The 21,968-nt window shown below is 31.8% G+C and overlaps 3 protein-coding genes, 1 long non-coding RNA gene and 1 other non-coding gene across 5 annotated transcripts; 1 reads left to right on the top strand and 4 right to left on the bottom strand.

The window, feature by feature from the left end:
• Positions 1–241: 241 nt before the first annotated feature.
• Positions 242–3,178, bottom strand: LOC125816721 (fructose-bisphosphate aldolase 1, chloroplastic). The gene is made up of 5 exons (XM_049496342.1): positions 2,741–3,178; positions 2,037–2,306; positions 1,621–1,730; positions 1,009–1,369; positions 242–727 (listed from the first exon to the last, which is right to left on the bottom strand). The coding sequence occupies exons 1-5, from the start codon at positions 2,912–2,914 to the stop codon at positions 449–451; spliced, it is 1,194 nt and encodes a 397-aa protein (XP_049352299.1). The 5' UTR covers positions 2,915–3,178; the 3' UTR covers positions 242–448.
• LOC125816722 (uncharacterized) lies at positions 2,251–2,871 on the top strand. Its single transcript, XR_007442240.1, has 2 exons — positions 2,251–2,346; positions 2,706–2,871. It is a non-coding gene; the product is annotated as an uncharacterized LOC125816722 (long non-coding RNA).
• A 328-nt stretch (positions 3,179–3,506) lies between the features above and the next one.
• Positions 3,507–20,809, bottom strand: LOC125816720 (uncharacterized). The gene is made up of 3 exons (XM_049496341.1): positions 20,797–20,809; positions 6,294–6,330; positions 3,507–4,588 (listed from the first exon to the last, which is right to left on the bottom strand). The coding sequence occupies exon 3, from the start codon at positions 4,569–4,571 to the stop codon at positions 3,840–3,842; it is 732 nt and encodes a 243-aa protein (XP_049352298.1). The 5' UTR covers positions 4,572–4,588; positions 6,294–6,330; positions 20,797–20,809; the 3' UTR covers positions 3,507–3,839.
• On the bottom strand, positions 6,577–6,649 carry TRNAE-CUC (transfer RNA glutamic acid (anticodon CUC)). Its single transcript has one exon. It is a non-coding gene; the product is annotated as a tRNA-Glu (tRNA).
• Positions 8,216–14,357, bottom strand: LOC125816719 (endoglucanase 24-like). The gene is made up of 4 exons (XM_049496340.1): positions 13,902–14,357; positions 10,488–10,787; positions 9,305–9,466; positions 8,216–9,163 (listed from the first exon to the last, which is right to left on the bottom strand). The coding sequence occupies exons 1-4, from the start codon at positions 14,319–14,321 to the stop codon at positions 8,558–8,560; spliced, it is 1,488 nt and encodes a 495-aa protein (XP_049352297.1). The 5' UTR covers positions 14,322–14,357; the 3' UTR covers positions 8,216–8,557.
• Positions 20,810–21,968: the final 1,159 nt, after the last annotated feature.

Raw genomic sequence — 21,968 nt, 5'->3', positions numbered from 1 at the left:
TGTCTATCCCAACTAGCTTCGTATTAAGTAGTAGTAGTTGTTGTTGTATAGTAATTAAATGTCTCTCAGTGCAGGGAAACAATATATATGTAGCCTCCTTGGATAAAAGAAGATCTTTTGGTAAACTAGTGTTGCTTTAAAAAATCTCTAAAAATAATATGCTCACACTAAGTAATTTTCATTATTCAGTCTGCATAATAGAACAGAGAGCTGATTTATAACTTCATAAAGCAACACTAACTAGTCTCAATCAGCAAGAAAGTTTATTTTAAGTTGTTAAAAAAAGTACAGGTAATCAAATAAACAAAAATACTCTTCTCTATGGCTTTACTAATTGCATAACTCATAGTATGAGATAATTCATCATTTCTCTGCTTCACTGTGAACCATTCAGCTCATAATCTTTGTTTTTTTTGCCCCTCTTCTTCAAGACTGCAGTGCCTATAACTTAGTAGACATAGCCCTTTACAAACATTCCTTGTTTAGCTTCATCAGATTCACCCTCACCGGTGTACTTTCCGAGCTGAGCAAGAGAGTTTGCTTTGGCCCTGACAAGTAAAGTATCCTGAGCAGCCTTCACATTCTCAGGTTGTCCTCCCCATGTCTTCAAGCAAGTGTTCTGAAGAGCCCTTGCGTAAGAGAACGACACGTGCCACGGGTTTGGAGCTTGGTTCATGGCATTCAAGTTCAATGTAGCCTCAACTTCTGATTGCCCACCAGACAAGAACTGCTCACAACCCAACAATATTGAATCAATTAGCATAAGATATGTACTTTCACTTATTCATCTACCACTAGCAATGGACTTACAATTCATATTCTATATGTTGGGAAAGTAAAGTTACTATAAACTTCTTATTTTACCCTTAATGTCATGCTCTTATAGCCTGTTAGAATGTTCAAGACCTAAGTTTTAAGGGTACTTCTGATATGTGGCAAAAAATTTCCTTCTTAAACTTTGTGCTCAATCAGACAGTGTCATATAAAATGAAATGGAGAGAAACTTGCCATGATTCCAGGGACAGCTGGGGGAATCCTCCTCTTGAGGAGATTGAGAGTATAGTCTGCGACCTGCTGAGGAGTGGCCCTGTCTTTGCATTCAGCACCAGGAGTAACCATGCTTGGTTTCAAGAGGATACCCTCAAACATGACATTGTTCTCAGCCAAGTAGAAGAAGACTTCAGCCCAGACCTTCTGTGCTACCTCAAAAGTCCTGTCAATGCCGTGTTCACCGTCCAACAAGATCTCTGGCTCCACAATTGGGACCAAACCATTGTCCTGAGAAATGGCAGCATAGCGAGCCAATCCCCATGCTGCTTCCTTCACAGCCAATGCAGACGGTCCGTTGGGAATGCTCACCACGGTACGCCTACAAGTTACCATAATTTTAGCATTAATCTTAAGATGGGTCGGTTATATGAATCCTCACTGACTTGTCGCTCTATTTTAATTCATCTCATACCAATATTGTGCAAAATAAGGATAGACTAGCATATAAACTTCTAACATGATGAAAAAGCCCTTTGAAACAACTGATTGGTATCGTCCATATAGATTTTTTCTTCCTCTGTTGTGCCTATTATGAGAAAATAACAAAGTGAATGAGGACTTCAAATGTACCATTTGGCGAAACGTGCTCCCTGTTGGTAGTATGCAGCAGAGCGGGAGGCAAGTCCGTCAAGACCTTGACACCATGACTCATCATTTGAACCAGCAAGGGGAACCAAACCCTGTGAACAGATATAATGATTAGGGGATTGACAGATATCTCATTTCAGTATAACTTGCTCTTGTTAAACATATATAATAACCCTGCCTTTCCTCTTCTATTGTTAGTACAACTACATATATAACCAAGCTAGTTGGGGTTGGTTATACAAATCCTTACTGATCATGTCATTCCATTTAAGTTTCTGCTCAGACCAATATTATACAAAATAAAAGTTACTAAAAGTTCACTATATTTTCTTACCGGCAGCATTAACTCTTTACTATTGTCCTTTTTCAAGTTGTGGGTGCAGGTTAATATACTATACCTTGTCAACTTTGATACCAGGAACAATGTTTTGCTCAATAAGAACATCAACTATTTTGCGTCCATCAACGGTAGACTGGTAGAGGGTCTCCTCAAAAAGAATAGCACCAGAGATGTACTGTCCAAGGCCTGGAGCTGACACCAGCAAGGTACGGTAAGCTTGGCGGTTAGCCTCAGTGTTTTCCAAACCAATGGAAGCCAAACGCTTTCCACAAGTGGCATTCGACTCATCCATGGCCAAAATTCCACGTCCTGGTGATGCAACAGTTTTCTACAAATAACAAACACTTCATTGTTAGCAAAGAAAATTTGTAAAGTACACAAGCTCATAGCTAAGAGTTCAAGTTATACACAGTAACAGTATAAAAAAATTGTGTACTATCAAAGGTGTAATATAATTACGTATTTCCCCTTTTTCTTGACAGAATAGCTGATTGATGCATAAAATTTAATCTACACCTTTCATCCTTATTACAACTACTAGTTATTTCGGTTTCCAATTAGCGACTATAACCTCAGAATATTTAAACTGAACAATTCACAAGAAGAAATATTCCGACTTCAAATTTAACCGGTTATAACAGATTATTACTCTATTTTTCAGGTTAACAAATAAGGCATGTCATGGAGAATTACATGCTGGTAGTGTAAGAATTCCTTATACTGACAGTACACAAAACATAAACTCGTTAAACTAAAACTTACAGCGGTTTTAATGAGCTCATCAGCATAAGAGGAAGCAGCGCAGACAGTAAGAGAAGTGGCATTGGTGGGATGGCAACGGACCACTGAGACGGAAGGCTGACGAAGGCTTTGCCCCTTTAAAAACTCAGATTTGTCAAGAACTGGGGATGACTTTAGTAGAGATGCTGAGGCCATTTTTTTTTCTTTACTTTAAATTTTTTCCTCTCTACAAGAAATCTCCTTATCTCTCAGCACAATCTATTCTCAATGTCACTCTTTGCCACACAAATTTCTCAAGCAGAGTGCTAAAATTTATAACTGTGCTAAAGTGTCATTGAAGATGTATCATTTGAGGTGGTTATGAGCCAACCAATGACTGTTTGACATGTAATCTTGATTAGTTTGGCTACTTGGCACATTGTACAAGTTGTTGATTTAGATGGAATTATTGTAATGGTAGACAAACGTGAGGCTCTGATTAGCAATCCTACCTTGAGTGGCTTGGTAACATTTCCCTTTTTGTTTTGGTTATCCCAAGGTGATCAGTGGTCATGGTTCAGTTCCAGGATTGGGTTTGACAGTGACTTTCAAATATTCAACAATTCCTTTTTTAAAAGTAATAATGGTGTCCGAACCAATTTACGTGCACCTCATATAATCCAGGTACCTCCAAAAATTGCCCATTGCGGAAAATTCGTCACTACTTACCGTCTCACGGCTGAACAGAAAAATTTCATGCACCACATATAAAATCCCATCTATTGTATCAGCCAACAGTCTCCAGTTCAAAGGAAGGAAAGCATTAACTAAGTAATCTATACCAATATACAAGGAAAGTTGAAGGACAAAAACCTGTTTTCTTACACTAGTTGCTACTTAATAATCAAGCTAAACAGGGGTAGTAACTAAAACATAGAACAACATCTGCAAATTTCTGTCTGAGCATATATGATCGTCTTTCCTTCTTGGACCATGCACAGGCATTCAACCCTCTTTCTACGAGAAATCAAGTCAGAAACAGTAGGCTGCAAAACGGAATTGTTGAATTTTTGTTTAAACTGCTTGAGCTTTGCATCTAAAGCAGCATGCTCCAGATCAGAATTTGGATTTGCAACATAAGTTAATCAGTCGTTGGATTCAATGACATGTCATCGAGGCCAGAAACGATATCATCAACCAACTTGTCGACCAGTACTTCAACATTTTCAGAAGCTGGAGGGATGGAGTCCACGGAGCTTCCTACAAGGGCTTTGTTGAGCTGTTTAACAAGTTCATCTTCCTCATCGGGAATGTCAAGTTCCCAGACCTTGAATATATAGTCATCCAAATTTTCCTCAACAAATGTTGAAAACTCTGAATCTACTTCAGAATCGGAGGCTTCAACTACTCTCATGTCCTCGTTATAGGTGGAAGAAAAAACATTTTCTAAGTTAATTCTGGACCAAAAAGTATCTGGATCTTTGTTATTAATCAGATGACGAGTAGTGTCCCCTTCTTGTTCATTGGTTGGAGAAAAATCATAAATCGTGTCATCTACAATCCCTGAAATTCCTGTCTCTTCAATGGTGGGGACAATACGAGAGTCTTGAGGAGAGTCATCCCTCATCACTGCAGAAAAGATTGTTTGGGAAGGAAAAGTGTCCAGTAAGACATGTTTCAAAGAATCCATGCCGTGGTCCAATATAGCAAGATCATTAATGAGGCATGAGTCAGCCCATGCTACATCCTCAGGTGAAAGCACAACTCGACTCTTGTTGCTATCTATAGAATTGAGGTCAAGCAGAGAAGCACTGTCATCTTTCATGTCATCATCAACGGCCATGGCCATGGCCATGGAGAGAAGTTCAGTCATATTCCTTAGCAACCGCCCTGCAACAGAAAGTACATAGGTAAAGCCTTCAGGAACCATCAACAAACATTTTATGATGATAGGATCCAAGATACCATCCCCTCATCAGTTAATGACTCCAAGCACAAGCAATTAAAATAAAACCACAATAGAACCGTTTCAAATGTCATGAAACTGAGGTTTCAATAACAAAAAGATGGCAAAAAGTGGGTTACTAGCATCAACAATTCATCACCAGGGAAATCTTCGGGATCAAACCTAAGCAATTATAATACCAAGCAAGAAAGAGACAGATGAATATCTTCAGCTGTTGTAGCAGACTAGTACTGCCTATAATTGATGAAATCAGTTAAAAGGCTTGGTGTGAGTGTCACTACTAAGAGCCAGACCAGAATTAAACATACAGAAGCATCAAGGGAAGGAGGATTCAATAATATACTCCCTACTTTGACCATACGGAAAGAGAAGCAAACTTCATTCAAATGAAAGAATCACTCATCATGTAAGGTCTCGGTGTACTTGATAGAATCCAAAGGCAGAACCATTGAAGGTGCAGCAGACATAGCCAACATAATATCATCAGGAATGACAAAGAGTAACCACTAGATTTGCATTTACTATAACATTAGCGCTAAAACGTTAAACAACTTCTAAACCAAACCCTTTTCTTCGACTATCAAAAGGGTTCTTCACATATAGAAACCAATTATATGAGACTATTCCTCAAGGATGCAATTCTATGATGACTAATATTTAAATGCATAACCTTTACTCCGTTAAGTTTCCACAACAACATGAATTCAGTATTAGTTCATTGCTACAGCTCCTACCTTGCATCCTTACCGGCCCTTCCTTTCCACTACTACCTACCTCAAGCTTCTCTCACACACAGCAAAAGGGTGAAAGTAGCTGGTTAGTCCAAACTTAACAATATTCTTTCATATTGACTTTGGAATGACCAAGCAGAGGTTTTATACATGAAATATGAAGTACTAGCAAAAATGCTAAAGCACCCATTCTTTTTCATGTACCAATGAAACAATCAGCCCTTATTTTTTTGATAACCATGATGTCTCTCGCACATTGACTAATTGCACGAGATACCTGCCACCTCCCACGAAAAACAACAAGTACCAGATAACTTTGTCCACCAAGACTAGGACACGAGAAAAAATCACCTAATGTTTTTGCCTCTGCTTAAATTTTAACCTGAAACCTTCTCGACTAATTCCACGGATACCTGCACCCTCCCACCAACAACAAATACCAGGTAACACTATCCACCAAAGACTAAGACATATGCAAAGGAATCACCTTTATATTTTCGTCTCTGCTGAAATTTGAACCTGAGACCTAATGAAACAGTGAATACTTTACAATCACATTTTCTAAATCAGAGATTCTGCAAATAGTTTAGCAAATAATTTGTCACTCCTTCAATCATGCAATGCTGTTCTAACAAAACCGAGTCCAGCAAGTATGTGTCTTTTAGACTGAAAATCGAGTTCAATAGTTCCTCATATAAGTTAATTTATTTATAACCTAAGATAATTGAAACAATAAATCAAGACGAAAAACACAGAGTAAATCGCCTAACTTTATATAGCAGCAAAAATGTCAAATGGATTGAAGGAATTGAAACGAAACCAAACTTGAAAGCTTGAACTTTATCATCTCCTTTCCAGAAAGAAAAAAAAAAAAAGAACTATAGAAATGGCAAGATACCTTAATTTATGAGTTCAAAAATGTGGAAGCACAAACCGAGACACATACGTCAACTTATATGCCCACCGCCCACCGTTTCGTTTCTCTCAAAGAAGAGAAAAGAAGTAATAAAAGCGATCCAATCAATGTTTCAGCTTCAAGTACAAACTTAGAATAGAGGGATTTTTTTGTGAGGGAAAGTAAGAATTTGGGCCTTTGAATAGAGGGATTTGGGCTGTATTTTTTGGGTGGGTAGAGAAAAAAGAAAGAAATTTTACAGAAAAAAAGTTTTTAAAAAAGAATTTTCCGTTGCCGGGACTTGAACCCGGGTCTCTCGGGTGAGAGCCGAGTATCCTAACCAACTAGACTACAACGGATTTGTTGTAAATTTTGCATTTTAAAACTAAATCGTATAAATAAAGATTTTCTTAATATGGTTTACCCTTTTCATATGGAAAAGGTTATATTATGAAAATAACTTTGTAATAAATCACAAAATAATATTTGAACTGAACTTCTTGAAATGTCATAAAATATAGTGTACTCATGCAGTGGCGGAGCCAGAAATTTTAATAAGGGATTCAAAATCTGAGAAGTAAACACACGAATTAGTGGAAGGGGGTTCGACATCTATTATACATACCTAAAAAATAATTTTAACCATGTATAAATAATAATATTTTTCGCCGAGGGGTTCGGCATGTAATATATGTTGCCTCCGCCCCTGTAGTCATGTAATATATCGTAATTTTTTCTTGTAGGAAGAGCAGTAAGTCAACATATGCATGCAAAGAACATATAATTTAAGAGTGTGTTGATTAGATAATTGGATGTATTAGAAAATAATATATGATCGTTCAAATCTAAATAGACTCAGCTCAACAGAGACAATTTTGATTAGGATTCAAAATTATAATCATGTTCAGGTCATTCGAATATGATCATAATTTATGTCCGGCACGATATATAGCGATAATGATCTACCTCATGGAGTGAAGTTATTGATCGTTTATTTTTGTCCCGATATATAAGGTTTACTACCAGGTGACTAATCCCAAATAAATTGAAATTTTCTTCAGTAATTATTCATTAATGTAATGGCTTTAACGTGTAGATAATGATTATTATTAAGATGGAATACATGGGAGACGTTATATGGGGCTTAGATTATAAGAATGAACACCTCTTCAACGGTAACCTAATTTGTTTTTGTTCTAATTTTTATATAAATAAAAATAGTATTTAATTTTTATATTTTGTATATCTTCTCGACCTTTAATTATCAATTTTATAAAGACCTTATTGACAAATATTTAATAACCTTATTGACAAATGAATGCCCACGCGTCTCTATCTGCCCCATGCCTTGCCATTTAATATGTGTGTGTGATTTCTCTATCTTGCTTCTTTTATCTCTTCCTTTTCCTTTTGACCAAATACTAAAAAGAAAATTGCAAACTGAAATGAAATAATGTAGTTTCTTTTTCTTCTCTCAAAGTGAATTTGGATATTTTTAATATCTATGTTTTAAAGTTACTTTACAGATGTCTTTTTTACTATTGATTTAGCCACTTCAATAAAAAAAAATTGTCGAATATATGAAACGCAACATAAATAAAATATTAATAATATCATTAACTATTATCATTAAATATTATCAATAAGAAAATATGTTATTTTTTGTAACCGCCTAAAAAATAAATATATGTTACATAAATTAGAATCGAAAAAATACATTAAGACTACTTTTAGTATGATTTGTGAGCCCGAACCGGCACGGGGCTTTGCATCTAGTATCATTTGTAAACGTTCAATAATCAATAATATAGATAATTGATTCCTTTGATTGAAAGCTCAAACTAATTATTACAATGGAAGCGTAAGAAATTAAACCAAAGCAGAATAGAGAAATAGGTCAAATTCTCATTTGGCAAAATATTGAAAGAGAGAGGATCCAACTATTTGAATTGCAAAATAGCCTTACATTCATCAAAATTAACAACATAATTTCATGGCTAAAGAATGATCCTTTACATTCTTTTTCCAAAATAAGCAACATGCAAGATTTTTACATGTTAAAAACTTGAACAACTTAATAATAATATACTCACTCTCTATAAAATGTCACAATAAGTTATTGTGACAATACATTATCACATCATTTAAAATCCAAATTAACAAAAAAAAAAAAGCCTCTTCCTTCTTTGCATGTGCAAGATGAGAGACTATTTAATTATATATACAATTCATCACCAGAATTTTAATTAGCTCTGATGATCATCTAATTAAACGTTAGGATTAGCTGCAAAATAAGCAAGTGCACCAACAAATGGTGCATTAATATAAGTAGTTGGCTCTGATTTACGAAATTCATCTCTATTATCATCATAAACATCATCTTCTCCAGGACCACCAACAATTGCACCAACTAAAACGTTAGGATTAGGCTGCGATGAGTTAAAATAAATCGAGCCCTCATTGCATCCGATGACCTGAGGATGATCGTTGATCGATGGAATAGTCGAACCACGATGATGAATTTTTTGAGGATAGTAATTACTATAACCAACCATGTATGATATACCTTTAGGATTTTCACCTAAAATGTAATCAACTTGTCTCTTACCAATTTTTCGAAGCATAGATGGATTAACACTTATAGTGCCACAATTCAATATTTGTGATGATTTTTCTAAGTAATTTGCGTAGACTAGTAGTAGGAATGTGATTGTTGTGGCATGTTGTAAATTGCTTCCACCAGGCTTGTAAATTAGGCCACCAGGAGAGTATTGTATATGGGAAGATGATGATTCTGGGATTAATGTACACATGAAGCTATCTGCTGATGATTTATAAGATTGAAGGGAGTACGTGGTCCCATCCAACACTTCCTGCATTATTAATCTCTGCATTATACTCGATGGTGGATTATAGTATGTGGATGCTATTGCTATTTTCAATTTGAATAGATGTGTTTTGGTATGATAAAAGTTTTTTTTTTTTAAGTAGGTGAGTGAACGAATGAATCTGACCTTAGAAACAAGAACATTTAGGCCTGCGTGCTTATTTTCCCATCCAAATTCATCAATATTATCATCCGCACCAAGTGTCTGCCGATTTTCTTGTATGTAACTTAGATAATTGTCTCCTTGCGTTGCCCTTCTTAGCCACGCTGCTCCCCACAACAATTCATCCTAACCATTATTGTTCAAACACTTGAATTAGTTATATATAATGTTAATATCAATTTTGTTTGTGTCATTTTAACAAAGTAAAGAAAATTATTTAATTTTGTGATATTAAACTAGCTTGTTTGGCTAAGCTTATTTTTCGCTAAAGTGCTACTTTTTTCTCTAAAAACGCTTGTTTTTTTTTTAAAAATGTGGTGTTTTAGCTGAGGGAAAATAAATGTTTCTAACTTAAAAGAAACTTTTAAAGACTTGGACAAACACTAATTGCTCTAAAAGTATTTTTTTAAAATTCCTTAATTCATTTAAATTAACTCTAGCCAAAAGTACTCTTTTAATTCGTTTATGTGAATTAACTCTAGAGTTGAGGGTAACTAAGTAATACTAAGAGGGTGTTTGGATTGATTAAAAAGTTGGTCAAATCTACTTTTAAGTCTGTTTATGATTTCTAAAAGTGTTTGATAAAAATAAAATAATTTAAAATAAGTTAGAAATTATTTAGCAAGGTTAAAAATAACTTTAAAATGACTTAGAATAAGTTAAAAATCAAAAGTAGGTCTCTTCCTACTTTCTATTTTTCGACTTAAAAGTCATTTTAATTTATTTTTAACTAAAAAACTATTTTTTTTAAGTCAATCAAAACGGCTCTAATTCAAATTTACCCCAGAAGATTTATTTTAGAAAATCAGGTGTTCCTTACTTTAGTTATACTCGTATTTCTTTAGGTCCATACTGTTTGTCTCTTCTTTTTTTTATACCCCTAAAAAATACGTACTTGATTGTTCTTTCTGTTCTAAAATAAGTGTTGCTTTATTTCATTTCAACCATTCAAGAAAACTAATAACTTACATAGTTTACTAAGTTGTCCTTATTTATGTTTTGTTGAAAAAATTGAGCACTATTAAGCTATTTTTCTTTTTTCTTAATATAGAAGTATAGTTAAAAATAATTATTTATGTTGGTCAAAATTTCATCTATCTACAATAATAATGAGTTAATTAGTTTGTATGAGATCAAGAATGCTTGCCTGATATCCATCAAAATCACAATAATATGGACAAACTCCATCTCTAATATTGAGATTATCACTGTAAGCACCACGGTTCTTATCTGCAAAATCAAACACCCTTGTGGATGTTCTCAAAAGTGTCTCCGCGTATCCGGGATCCGAGGGCCGGAAAGCTATAGATGCAGCTGCCAGGGCAGCTGCAGTCTCTCCGGCCACGTCAGATGCCGGATTCGGGGCATCCACTGTGTACACTGTCCTAGCAGTGTCCATATCTTCTGGCCTTTCCCAACAGTTATGGTCTAGTACAGGATCACCCACCTAACAAAATCAATATACCAAAAAAAAAGTAAATATGTCAGCTACCAAAAGTGATGGCTAGTAATTATGTCCCATTTAATTTTTTCTAACCAAAGAAATAAAACATCACATGAGACACTAGTTTTTTTATAGCTGATTTGACACCTACTAAATAATATTTTTGGTCTCTCAATTATTTATAAGTTATATTCTGGTTTAGTCCTTGTTGTTTATGGATCTAATATTTTAACCTTTAATTAATTAAAGTGTATGATTTTAGTCCCTTTATGTATATGTTATATTAGGATTATATTTAGAAGTATATCACCCTTAAATATGGGTAATTAAATAGTGAAACAATTAAGACTTCTGAATTTTTGTGAACAGCCACATACAAATGGTTTAAAAGTGAAATTTTCAAATAATTGAAGGTTATATATACTTAGTCCAACAATAATACAAAGGCTAAAATAAGAATTTACCTATGATTGAGAGACCAAAAGTGATATCAAGTTTTTTCTTAAACTATCAAAATATTCTAAACTAGTTTCAGGGTTAGCAATTAAACTCATTTTTATAAAATGTGTAATTATTTTTTAAATAAAATCATAGTGGATCAAAGAGAATTGTTCAAATAATAAGCATTCTTCGTTATCAATGATGAAGATTACAAATTTGAATCATAAAGAGCATAAAGTAGGGAAGCTTATAGGGAGGGACAATTAATCTTAACCAAGAGAAATACAATATATGCAACGTAGGACAAACATTATAGGTTCACGTGCTTGGAGTACGACTTATATATCTATGTATAGCTCCATACTAGCCTATACTTTTTATAATAAGAAGAAAAAAAGACATAAATTCGGTTGATACAAAAATTACTGAGTACTCACACTAATATCATAGCTATGTCCCTAAATTATGCATAGGAACATGTTTTGTTGCGTATGCAAATATCGAAAGGATAACATTAAACCAAAAAAAAATCTAATATTACTAAATTGAAAAGACAGAAAAGTTCCACGCAATAAGGTTAAGGTTATATAGGACAATAACCATACATTTAAGCATATTTACGTATATTAAGAAATTAATTAATATAATAAATAATTTATTAAATTATTTCTATTTAATTATATTTTTTTTAGAATTAAACTCTTTTAAGAAAAGGAGTATGAAGATATAATTGAAAAACATATATCTATTGAATTTTTAAAATAACACTTATTTTGAAACAAAATTAATAAAATTATTTTAATAAAATGACAATTATTTTGGAATAGATAGAATAAGTTCATTTAGCTCCTTCTTTTTGCCTTATAAAGAAAAATGTACTCTCTCCAACAATAGTGTTCACTATTGACTTTGCATAAATACTTCTCGAGAAACTATATATAGAAATACTCATAATTTTACTATATTAGCCTTTGAATATAATAAATACAATATCTTGAAAAATGTAATAGAAAAATGACTATAATTAATAATAAGAGTAAATTAAGAATTAAGTTTAAAATTATTCATTAATTATATAAAATGACAAGTATTATTGAACATTTCAAAATAATATAGTAGATAATTATTGTTTGGCGGAGAAAATATCTCGCGGATGGAAAGCAAAATGTTAGAGCAGTATATAGGAAGTTGAGGTGCACGGTGTCAAAGGTAAAAAAAATTGGTGAAAACCAAAACTTGGCGCCGTATGACCCAAAAGAGAAACCAACAAACACATCCATTCCAAGAATCAATTTCTCTTTATCAGAACCACTATACCTGTCATTGTAACACTCCTTTATACATCCAACCGATTCTTAAGCAAATCAAGTTTTTTCCCACCAAAATATTGAAAATCCTAAAGATATGACACGTCTAATTCAACTTCAAAAGTTAATTCATGAGAATAAAATTGTCTAAATTCATATAAGTAGATTGTTCTTTCATTCCTTATAATTCAACGTGAAACTTTTATCCATTCTAACAAAAATTAAAAAAGATACATCATTTATTAGTTTCTCTCAATTACTATTCATCAACTCAGATCATTAAAAGTGTGATCTAACCGTTAATGAAGTTAACAAAAGTCATGAGAGATTAATGGTCATAATCCTAGCAAGGACTTTTTGAAATGCTATTAAGTTATTTTTTTCTTTAGATAAATTTTAATTATAATATTTCACGTGATATAAAAACATTTTGATACAATTTATAGATTTTTAATTTAAGATTATAAAATTCAAAAAAATTATTTAATTCTTAAAACTCTATGTTTAAAACAATGAGAGTAATAGGTATAGATAGCTGCTCGTACCACCAATGTCACTTTATTAAGCACCTTAAACCACTTATTAAGCTAATCAATGTCTATTACTGACGTATGCACTCCATCTGTTTCATTTCACGTGGAACTTATTTACTTTTTGAGTTTATTTTTTAGGAAAATATTTTTAATATTTTCATGTTTAATTAACTAAGAGTTTAAAGATTATTTATTGAAAAATAGAGAAAATAAATTTCATATTATTAGTTGTTTCTCTATCCTCTCCGTCACATTTCATTTCATTCCACGGTGCAATTTCCACCATTAGTTCTCATCCACACCACACTCCTCCCCCTTGCCTTACATTATTTATATTTAGATTATATATAAATAATTTAAAATATTACTTATTATTTTACTTATTAAATATTAAAATAAAATAAATGAGAAATTTAATTATTTTTTAAGAAAATATTTTTTCTATATTGAACACACTATTAATATGTTTTAAAATAATGACAATTTCGTATTTTTAAAAATATTTTAGCTTATTTTTTAAAAAAAAATCTTACCTCTTAATTAATGACATTCTTATAATCACAAAATGTAAAAACAGAGGAGTAATAGTTTTACATGCACAAAACATACAAAGTCCAGTAGAAACAGAGAATAAAAAAGTTCGGCATTTTTAAAATGCTTTAATTACTACTTAATTTTGTTTGTGGAAACAACCTTTTTATATCCCCGAAAAATGATAAAGTTAAATATACGTTTAACCTAATTTATACTCCACTTGCGGGATTTTTGTTGTTGTTAATTTTGTTCGTTCAGTCCCATCCAAAAATTAAATAAAATTAAAAAGGTGAATAACCAACCTGGACGAAAATGCGATCGGGCTGAGAAACAGTTTTGAGAAGATAATCAGTGGACCAACGGATAGCGACTAAAGCATTCCGTAATTCCGCAGGCGGCATAATTTCCCCAAATTCAATTACACTCCACGCAAGCAACGTCGTCGTAAACGCCATCGGAAAATTAAACTTCACATTATCTCCGGCGTCGTAGTAACCACCGGTCAAATCAACGTTCACCGTCCATCCATCGCTTAAACCGGAATGTCCTCGCCAGTTCATTCTCTGGTCCTGCGGTAAATAGCCGGAGCGTTGGCCTTCGAAGAAAAGAATGGATTTGGTTAATGCGTCTGTATAATCAAGGTAGCTTCCATGGCAGTTTATTAATGGAAGAAGAAGAAGAAGCAGCAGCATTAATTTTGAAGAAATAATTTTATTCTTCATTTTTTTTTTCTAGGCTTCTTCTCTTCTTACTACTATATTACTAGTAGGTGTGGGGAAAATATTTGGTTGGGTTAGTGAATTTATAGTAGTAGAATAATATAGTGGTCTCTCTTTGTTTTGTTTTATTTTATTTACAGTACTACCTTGTGATCCTGTATAAGCATTAAGCTATTAGAGCCTAGAGGTAGTTTGTTACTCCCTGCGTCCATTTTTATTTGTCATATTACGCTTTTTAAAAGTCAATTTGACTAATTTTTAAAATTGAATTAGATGACATTAATTTGATATTTTAAACAACAAATTTAGAACGGACAACATATAAAGAATTGTAGCTAGGTCCTATAGAAATTGGAATATATTCAAAAATTATACGAAAATTACTATAAATTGCAACTTTTTGCATATCAATATGATGAAAAAATGCATCATAAACTATTAGTTAATGTTTTTTATAGTTTGACTTTTTAAAAAAAATTATGATAATTAAAAGTAGACGGATATAATAGATGGTTAGAGTTGAGTAGCTAATTTTTTAAATTTTTTTATTATTATTATTAGAGTTAATTATAGGTGAATTTATATATACTTTATATAAAGATTAATTATGCAAGGTTTAAATTATTTATGTAATTTTTTATTATTATTTTATATATGCTTTAGTTATACAATTTTTTTAGTTATAAAACAAACATTATATTAATTTTATCATGATAAAGAATGTTACCAAAATATAATACTAATAATACTTATGCATGATTTAATATATAAATAACTTACCCTTAACCATCTATCAAATATTCCAATTTCAAGTTAGGATACACAAAGAAGTAAAAATAAATAAATAAAAACAACTCTCTCTGTATATATATATATAAAATAACCTTTCTACACGATAAATTTTTTTTGATTAAGCGTGCAATTGACAAAAAAACAAACAAACACTCTCTCTCTATTTATATATAAAAAAAAAAAAACCTTTTTTTATGATATAAATTTTCGATTAAGAGTGCAATTGTCATTCTTTGGATAAAGGGTGACTTTGCCATGATAGATCATAAACAATGATACGAAGTTAGAATTTTCACTAAGAAAATTTAAAATTTAAATACGTGAAAAAAGTAAAAAAAAGTTCAATATCTATTATATTTACATAAAAAAATTATTTAAATCATATATAAATTATATAATTTTTTCTTGAGGGATCATCTTTGCCCCGATCATAACATTTATTTATAGTTATAAGATCCTAGTATTAAAGGAAAAAGTCCTATATTTACAAAATATTATATAATGATTTATAATCGTAAATTTAATACTAATTTTTTTCCCCTTAAAATTGTGCTAAGTCAAATACTCTCTTCTTCTTCTTTTTTTCTAAAAAAAAAAAAAGCAAATGTGTATTATAATTTGAATCAACATTTTCCCCTGTCTCAATTTATGCGATTTACTTTTATTTTTAGTCAGTTTTAAGAAGAACGACATATTTTTATATTAAGTAACAATTTAATTATAAAATATCTATTTTATTCCTAATGAAATGATTTACAACCACACAATTTTTTATCATTCATTTTGGACCACAAATTTTAAAAGTCTTCATTTTTTTTAAACTCCGTGTCAAATCAAATTACTTAACATAAAATGGGACAGAGTGAATAATTATTTAGATAATATAGATTTTTATATATAAAAAAAACTAATAAAAAAATAATGTTAAATAAAATATTAGTGGTTGCAAAAATAGGAAGGGTCACGGGAGGGGGAAAAAGAAGAGCAAGGATTGGATGAGTCGAAAGAAAGTGAAAGCAAATAAGCGCCGACAGAAGACAAAAGAGGACAGTGTCAGTTAAAATTCACATGTAGAGAGAAATGTGTGACTCTCTAGCATTTCTTTTTAATTTTCCGTACGCCTTTTAAAATTTGATTAAATTTAAATTTGTGTGAAACAGTTCATATTGAATAAAATATTTTTTAATAAAAAGCAATTTCGTACCCAATAAATTTAAATTCAAAACTTTTAATTAATAATAAACGAATACCTATCAATCCACCACAATCTTCTAGGGCCAATCCTCTAACATTACTCCTTTTATGTCCCCATAATATTTGGTTCGTAGCTATTCCAACTATCTATACCCACTTGTTTTTCTACAATTCATTATCTTTTGGGGGAAGGGAGAGCGGGGTTAAACAAGAAAAGAATCACAAGAATTGGAAGTATTTTACATTTTCACTTAGGATGTGTTTGATGGTTTTTTTAATATGTAAATTAAAAAATTACTTAGAAAATATTAATATGTAACTTAGCAAATTATTAGGGGGTGGGAGTAGAGTATTAGGGTCCCTAATTTAGGGTTGAGCGAATGGCTCGGGAGTGGGGAGGGGTAAAAAAAAGTAAAAAATATTTTTTACATATTTGAGAAACTTTTAATTTAAATGTCTTGTGTTTTTTCTAAGTCTAATTTAAAAATATATATATCATTTTATATTTGATAACGCATAATTTCAATATCTTACTGGTTTGTTTATTTTTTTTAAAAAAAACATTTACACACATCTAGGGTACCAATTTACTGAAATCTTTGAAAAATTAACTTAGTAATATTTAACACATATAATATAAAGGGAAGGACTAGATATAAATTATAAAATTTTCGATTACTAAATAAAATATGCAATAAAACTTTTATAAATGTAAAAAGAAAATCCTTAAGTATTGTCGGTCTAGATGTACATAACTGATAACTATTGAAGCTAAAAAAGCAGTTTACTTTGCGCTGAGAAACCGTCGGTTACACTCCAACAAGAGACTGGACGGTTAAAAGGACAATACAAAGCCAGGATTCATGTTTACTTTTTTCTTCTTCTTTTTTTAATATATATATTTTTTATATTTTTTTTTGCACCAGGCTTCATTTATACTTCATTTAGAATAGCGTCATCCTAAAGAAAATAAATATGCCTGAAAAAGAGATAAAGTAAGTTTTTTTTTAAAAAAAAAAAAACAATATTTCTTGGTTGTTTATATGTGTGTGTTTGTATATATATATATATATATATTTTGGATTAGGGGCGTCTGGTTAATTAAACGTATTGAATTTGATGAATATTAGAGCAAATATGAGCTATTTGAATATCAACATCAAATAATTTAGGAAAAGGGACCAGAATTTATTAATTTATTTATTTATATTATTATCTCCTTAATTGAGGCATTTTAGAAAGGACACCATGAGTACTTGCTAGCTAGTGTATACTGTGATTGTTAAGTGACCACTCACCAACCGAAGTGTGAAGTGGAATAGTAATGGTTTCACTATTTTAGTCAGATATATCAAGTTCGAATTGTTAGACACTAACTAAATAATTTGATTTGATGATAATTATAATTTGACTCGTTGGTTGGTTGTTATTAGCACGAATGGATGGTGTCTTACCATAGCATAGGTGGATGCATTGTAATATTTATGGTGGTATTTCATGTACCAATTATATATTGTGTTTAAAATTAGAACAGACTTATCTATAGATCAACTATCAATTTTTTTTTGAGTGAGTTGAATCACAATGATCATTTTACCCACTAAACTAACTTGATGATATTGCTTTGATCGAAACATTAAAATGTTAAAATCTTCATATTCAACTTTTCATGAAATAAATTCAAATTAGTTAGATCCGTGAATTTCGGACGTTGAACACTTGAAGAAGGACAAAAACAAAGAACTCGTACGTTGTAATCACACAAATCCTTAACCTACCTTACAAGATCTACAAACAGTAAAATCGAATACATATTTGTTTGCTCTTTTTTTCTTTTTTTTTTGTTTAAGTGGGGATAGGAGAAAAAGATTGTGATTTGTGCAGAGTTAGAGAAAGCAACGGAAAATTTGATTTTTTAGTCAATTACAAATTTAATTGTAGTTTAACGCTCGTGACAAGTAATATGTGTGGTGCTGTTTCGTAATACCAATATAATGTCTATAAAATTAAAACGATTTTTTTATATTTTTTAGTAAACCGATCTATCGCAACCATCTTATACATTAAACTAGCACTACAGGAAAAATATGAATTACATGGGGATTTTCCTAGGGATTAGTATGAAAATCCTCATGAAACTAAATGAAAATGATCTACAAACGAGACGCCATAAACAGCACAAGTACCCTATTAGTAGTGAATAAAAAATGTAGAAAATGCTAAAACCTTTACATTCATTTTTCTTAAAATAAAAAAGAAGAATTTAAATTAGTCGGATTAGTAAATTTCGAACATTACACACTTAAAAAGAAAAAAAACGAAGAAGGTGCAACCACACAAATCCTAGACCTACTTAACAAGATCTACAAACAGTTAGATCGAATAGTTTTTTGTTTTGCCCTTCTATTTTTTGGATTTTTGTTTGAGTGAGATGGGAGAAAAGAATTGTGATTTGTTTAGAGTTAGAGAAAGCAGGGCACTAAAATAGTGCATAAATAGGACACATTGCCAATGACATAAAGCTAAATTTAGAAATAGACATAAAAATCAAGGATCAACACCTACTCCCTCCATCTATTTTTTCATATTTATTTTCAAAAATCAAGAAATAATTTTAAAACTTTTTAAATTTAATTTCATTTTTGTTATTAAATACTATTTATTTTTTAATATTTAAATAAATCATAATAATCAGAAATAATATGATAAAATTATCATTCAATATATTATTTCTAAAGATATGTCACGTCTCAACAAAGAAGTATTAAATAACAAAAGAAATTAAGGATGGTGTCCTTAGCTAAGTGGACATACCAAACAATTAATAAAAACGATATCTACAAAAAGGACCCACCAATTAATTGTATTGCTATAATTGGCCCATAAACTATTACGTATCTAAAAAATTTGACACGAATTTTAATTTGCACCATAAATATTTTGTGGGAGCACTTACCTTATTCTTGTCGCATACTTTTTTTTCATCCTTATGTACTACATTTATGGAGAACTCCAAAACTCAATTTTTTCTGTTTTCTTCCTCTAATTGAAAGTCTTAGACACAATATTGTTTGAGTGTTTGAAACGCTAATACCTAGCTATCTAAGTGTTCAAAGCTTCCTAATTGGGATTGTAAATCAACTTAGTACAACCTTACAATCCTTAATCATACTACAATTCTTTGTGATAAAATTCATTAGACTCTCAACCTTATTCCTTTAAACTTGATCAAAAGTTATCTTGAGGTGATTCAGACTTGATCAAAGATTATCTTGAGGTGGTTCAGACTTGATCAAAGATTATCTTGAGGTGTATTGTGCTCTAGACACTTGAATGATGTGGCCCAAGCATGTAGACCCACACATAACACTAGGGATGGTTTAGGGTCGTAAAATATTAATCATTTCATCATGGAGCAAACCAAAGTAGCTTGTGTAGTAAAATAAATCTGATATTTAATTTTCATAAAGTAAAAGATTAGCTAGTGATCGATGCTCATGGCAAGTATGTGAGAAATTTGAGCACTACACATTACACAAGGCATCAAATACCAAACTCAAGACCTAGCATTGAGCTACTGATCACCACAAACATTTCAACACAGAGGCAAGAATCAAGTTTAAAGACAGTATGTGCGCCATCAAAGGCTAATGAACCTTAGTTAAAGCATATTACTCAATACGGATCCGTGTAATAATTTTATTAAACATAGAACTATAAAACTAATGTACTAACATGTAAATATGAATTAAATGACTGTTGTTGTTTTCTCATTAATGATTTTTTTACCAAATGTGTTCACTGCATCTATCCCTATGCAGATCTATCTTTTATATGTGACTGCATTTACACTGAAGTACAAGCAAGAGCGCCATTCAGATATTTATCAAAAACAGTCCCTTCTTCCTGTGATGTAGGAAATAAAGCCAAGTGCTGTATTTTGCCGGTGGTAATTTATATTGATCTGACCCCAGGAGTACCAAATGTTTCCATTAATATCATAACACCCTTATACTTCACTTTTTTGTAAAAGAAAAATAAAATAATTAGGGCCTCCAGGCTGCATGTACAATACTGTCGACTAAAAATTAGGACTAAAGCAAAGAAAGAGATGACCTTGTAGAGTTACATTAGGAAAATGTAACTTCTTGACCGACGAGCTTCAATATGAGGTTCAAGAAAAGCATGCAAAGTACACTAACCAAACTCAATGAAGGCGACTGCCAGTACTTACTCAGACACACACATGAGTGGTTGAGTAGTGGGTTATAGAATTTAATTTATATACTCTGACGAATTATTCAATTCATAAATTATAATGAAAAAATTATTCAACTACTAGAGGAGGGTCCATATGAAAAGTTATGCATTTCAATACTATGTACAAGTGGATGAACACATAACAGGTGATCCAGATCCATTATTGAAAGTCTAAAACACAAAAATCCATCATTCAAGTCTGTCAGACATGAACACTAATATCACATATACCAAGAAAACCCCACCTCATCATCAATCAGCAGAATCACCAAGTAAATGTCGATCGCCTAACTGAAAGTTACCATTCTAAACAACAATGGTAACTTTGCATCTAAACAAAACGTTTTAAACAAGAGGAATCAAAATTACCATTTCAAAATCCAAGATAGTTCAAATGTCAATCTCATTTCACAAACAAGCGGAACAAGATATCATCACCCACCACCTTATCAATATGCTACATTTCATCTATTAGTATCTTGTAAGGATTGGTCTATAAGCCTTCCAGAGAGGCATTCAAATGGTGTCCTCCCCTTCCACCCACCCACGCCCCAAGGAGTGACAAATCATCATGACCACAGCTACCTGCATACAATGTCCTGTTATCCTCCACCACCAATGGCCCAAAGTCCAGTTCCCCAGTCTTCAACAATACTGGACCTAGGACAACTTTCACATTCACCTAGACTATTTAACCGGATACCTGATACATTCAATATTTTTATATGTACACAGTAATTCTATCCACCAAAGCTTAGACAAATGGGAGATAAAAGCACCTAAATAGGACTAAAGCAATGAGAATTTCAACTGTTCGAATACAGCAGCAGCAAATTTCTAAGAAATAAACATGTTTTAAAGAGAACAATTTTGTGCTATAATGAACAGTAAAATATACAGCCTGAAAGAAATTTGATGTCTTTCTACAGAAGAGCTGCAGGGTAGAAATCAGACAAGTAAATCAATCATACTCAGAATACCAATTCTTGCATGGAGCCAAGTAACTGACTTATAGTTCAAGATGACCATCTGCTAGAAATCTGATGTTTTCTTGAGAAGATTATAACCGAATATATCGTTTGGTTGGAAAGAAGTTATCCATCACTATTTATTTTATCCCTTACACCAAACGACCCCTCAGTATAAAACATGTAACAGAGATTGGTTAGACTCTTATCTTAACCCTGTATTACACTGGGTAAGAATAGCTTTGTTTGCTCTAGTTAAAGCATAAAACAAATAAATCACTTAGTTCCCACACATGAACATAGATGGATTATCCAGTAAATTACTAGACTAACTGAAATATACTTTGCTGAAAAAAATCAACATGCTATCTCTTAAATCCTTACAACAGATCAGAAGGTGTCTCTCTACCCCACAAAGGTAGGGGTAAGGTATGCG

Source organism: Solanum verrucosum, unplaced genomic scaffold (genome assembly GCF_900185275.1).
Source record: "Solanum verrucosum unplaced genomic scaffold, falcon-dt-bn FXZP01000261.1, whole genome shotgun sequence".
Lineage (NCBI taxonomy): Eukaryota > Viridiplantae > Streptophyta > Magnoliopsida > Solanales > Solanaceae > Solanum > Solanum verrucosum.
This window is presented reverse-complemented; position numbering and strand designations above follow the sequence as displayed.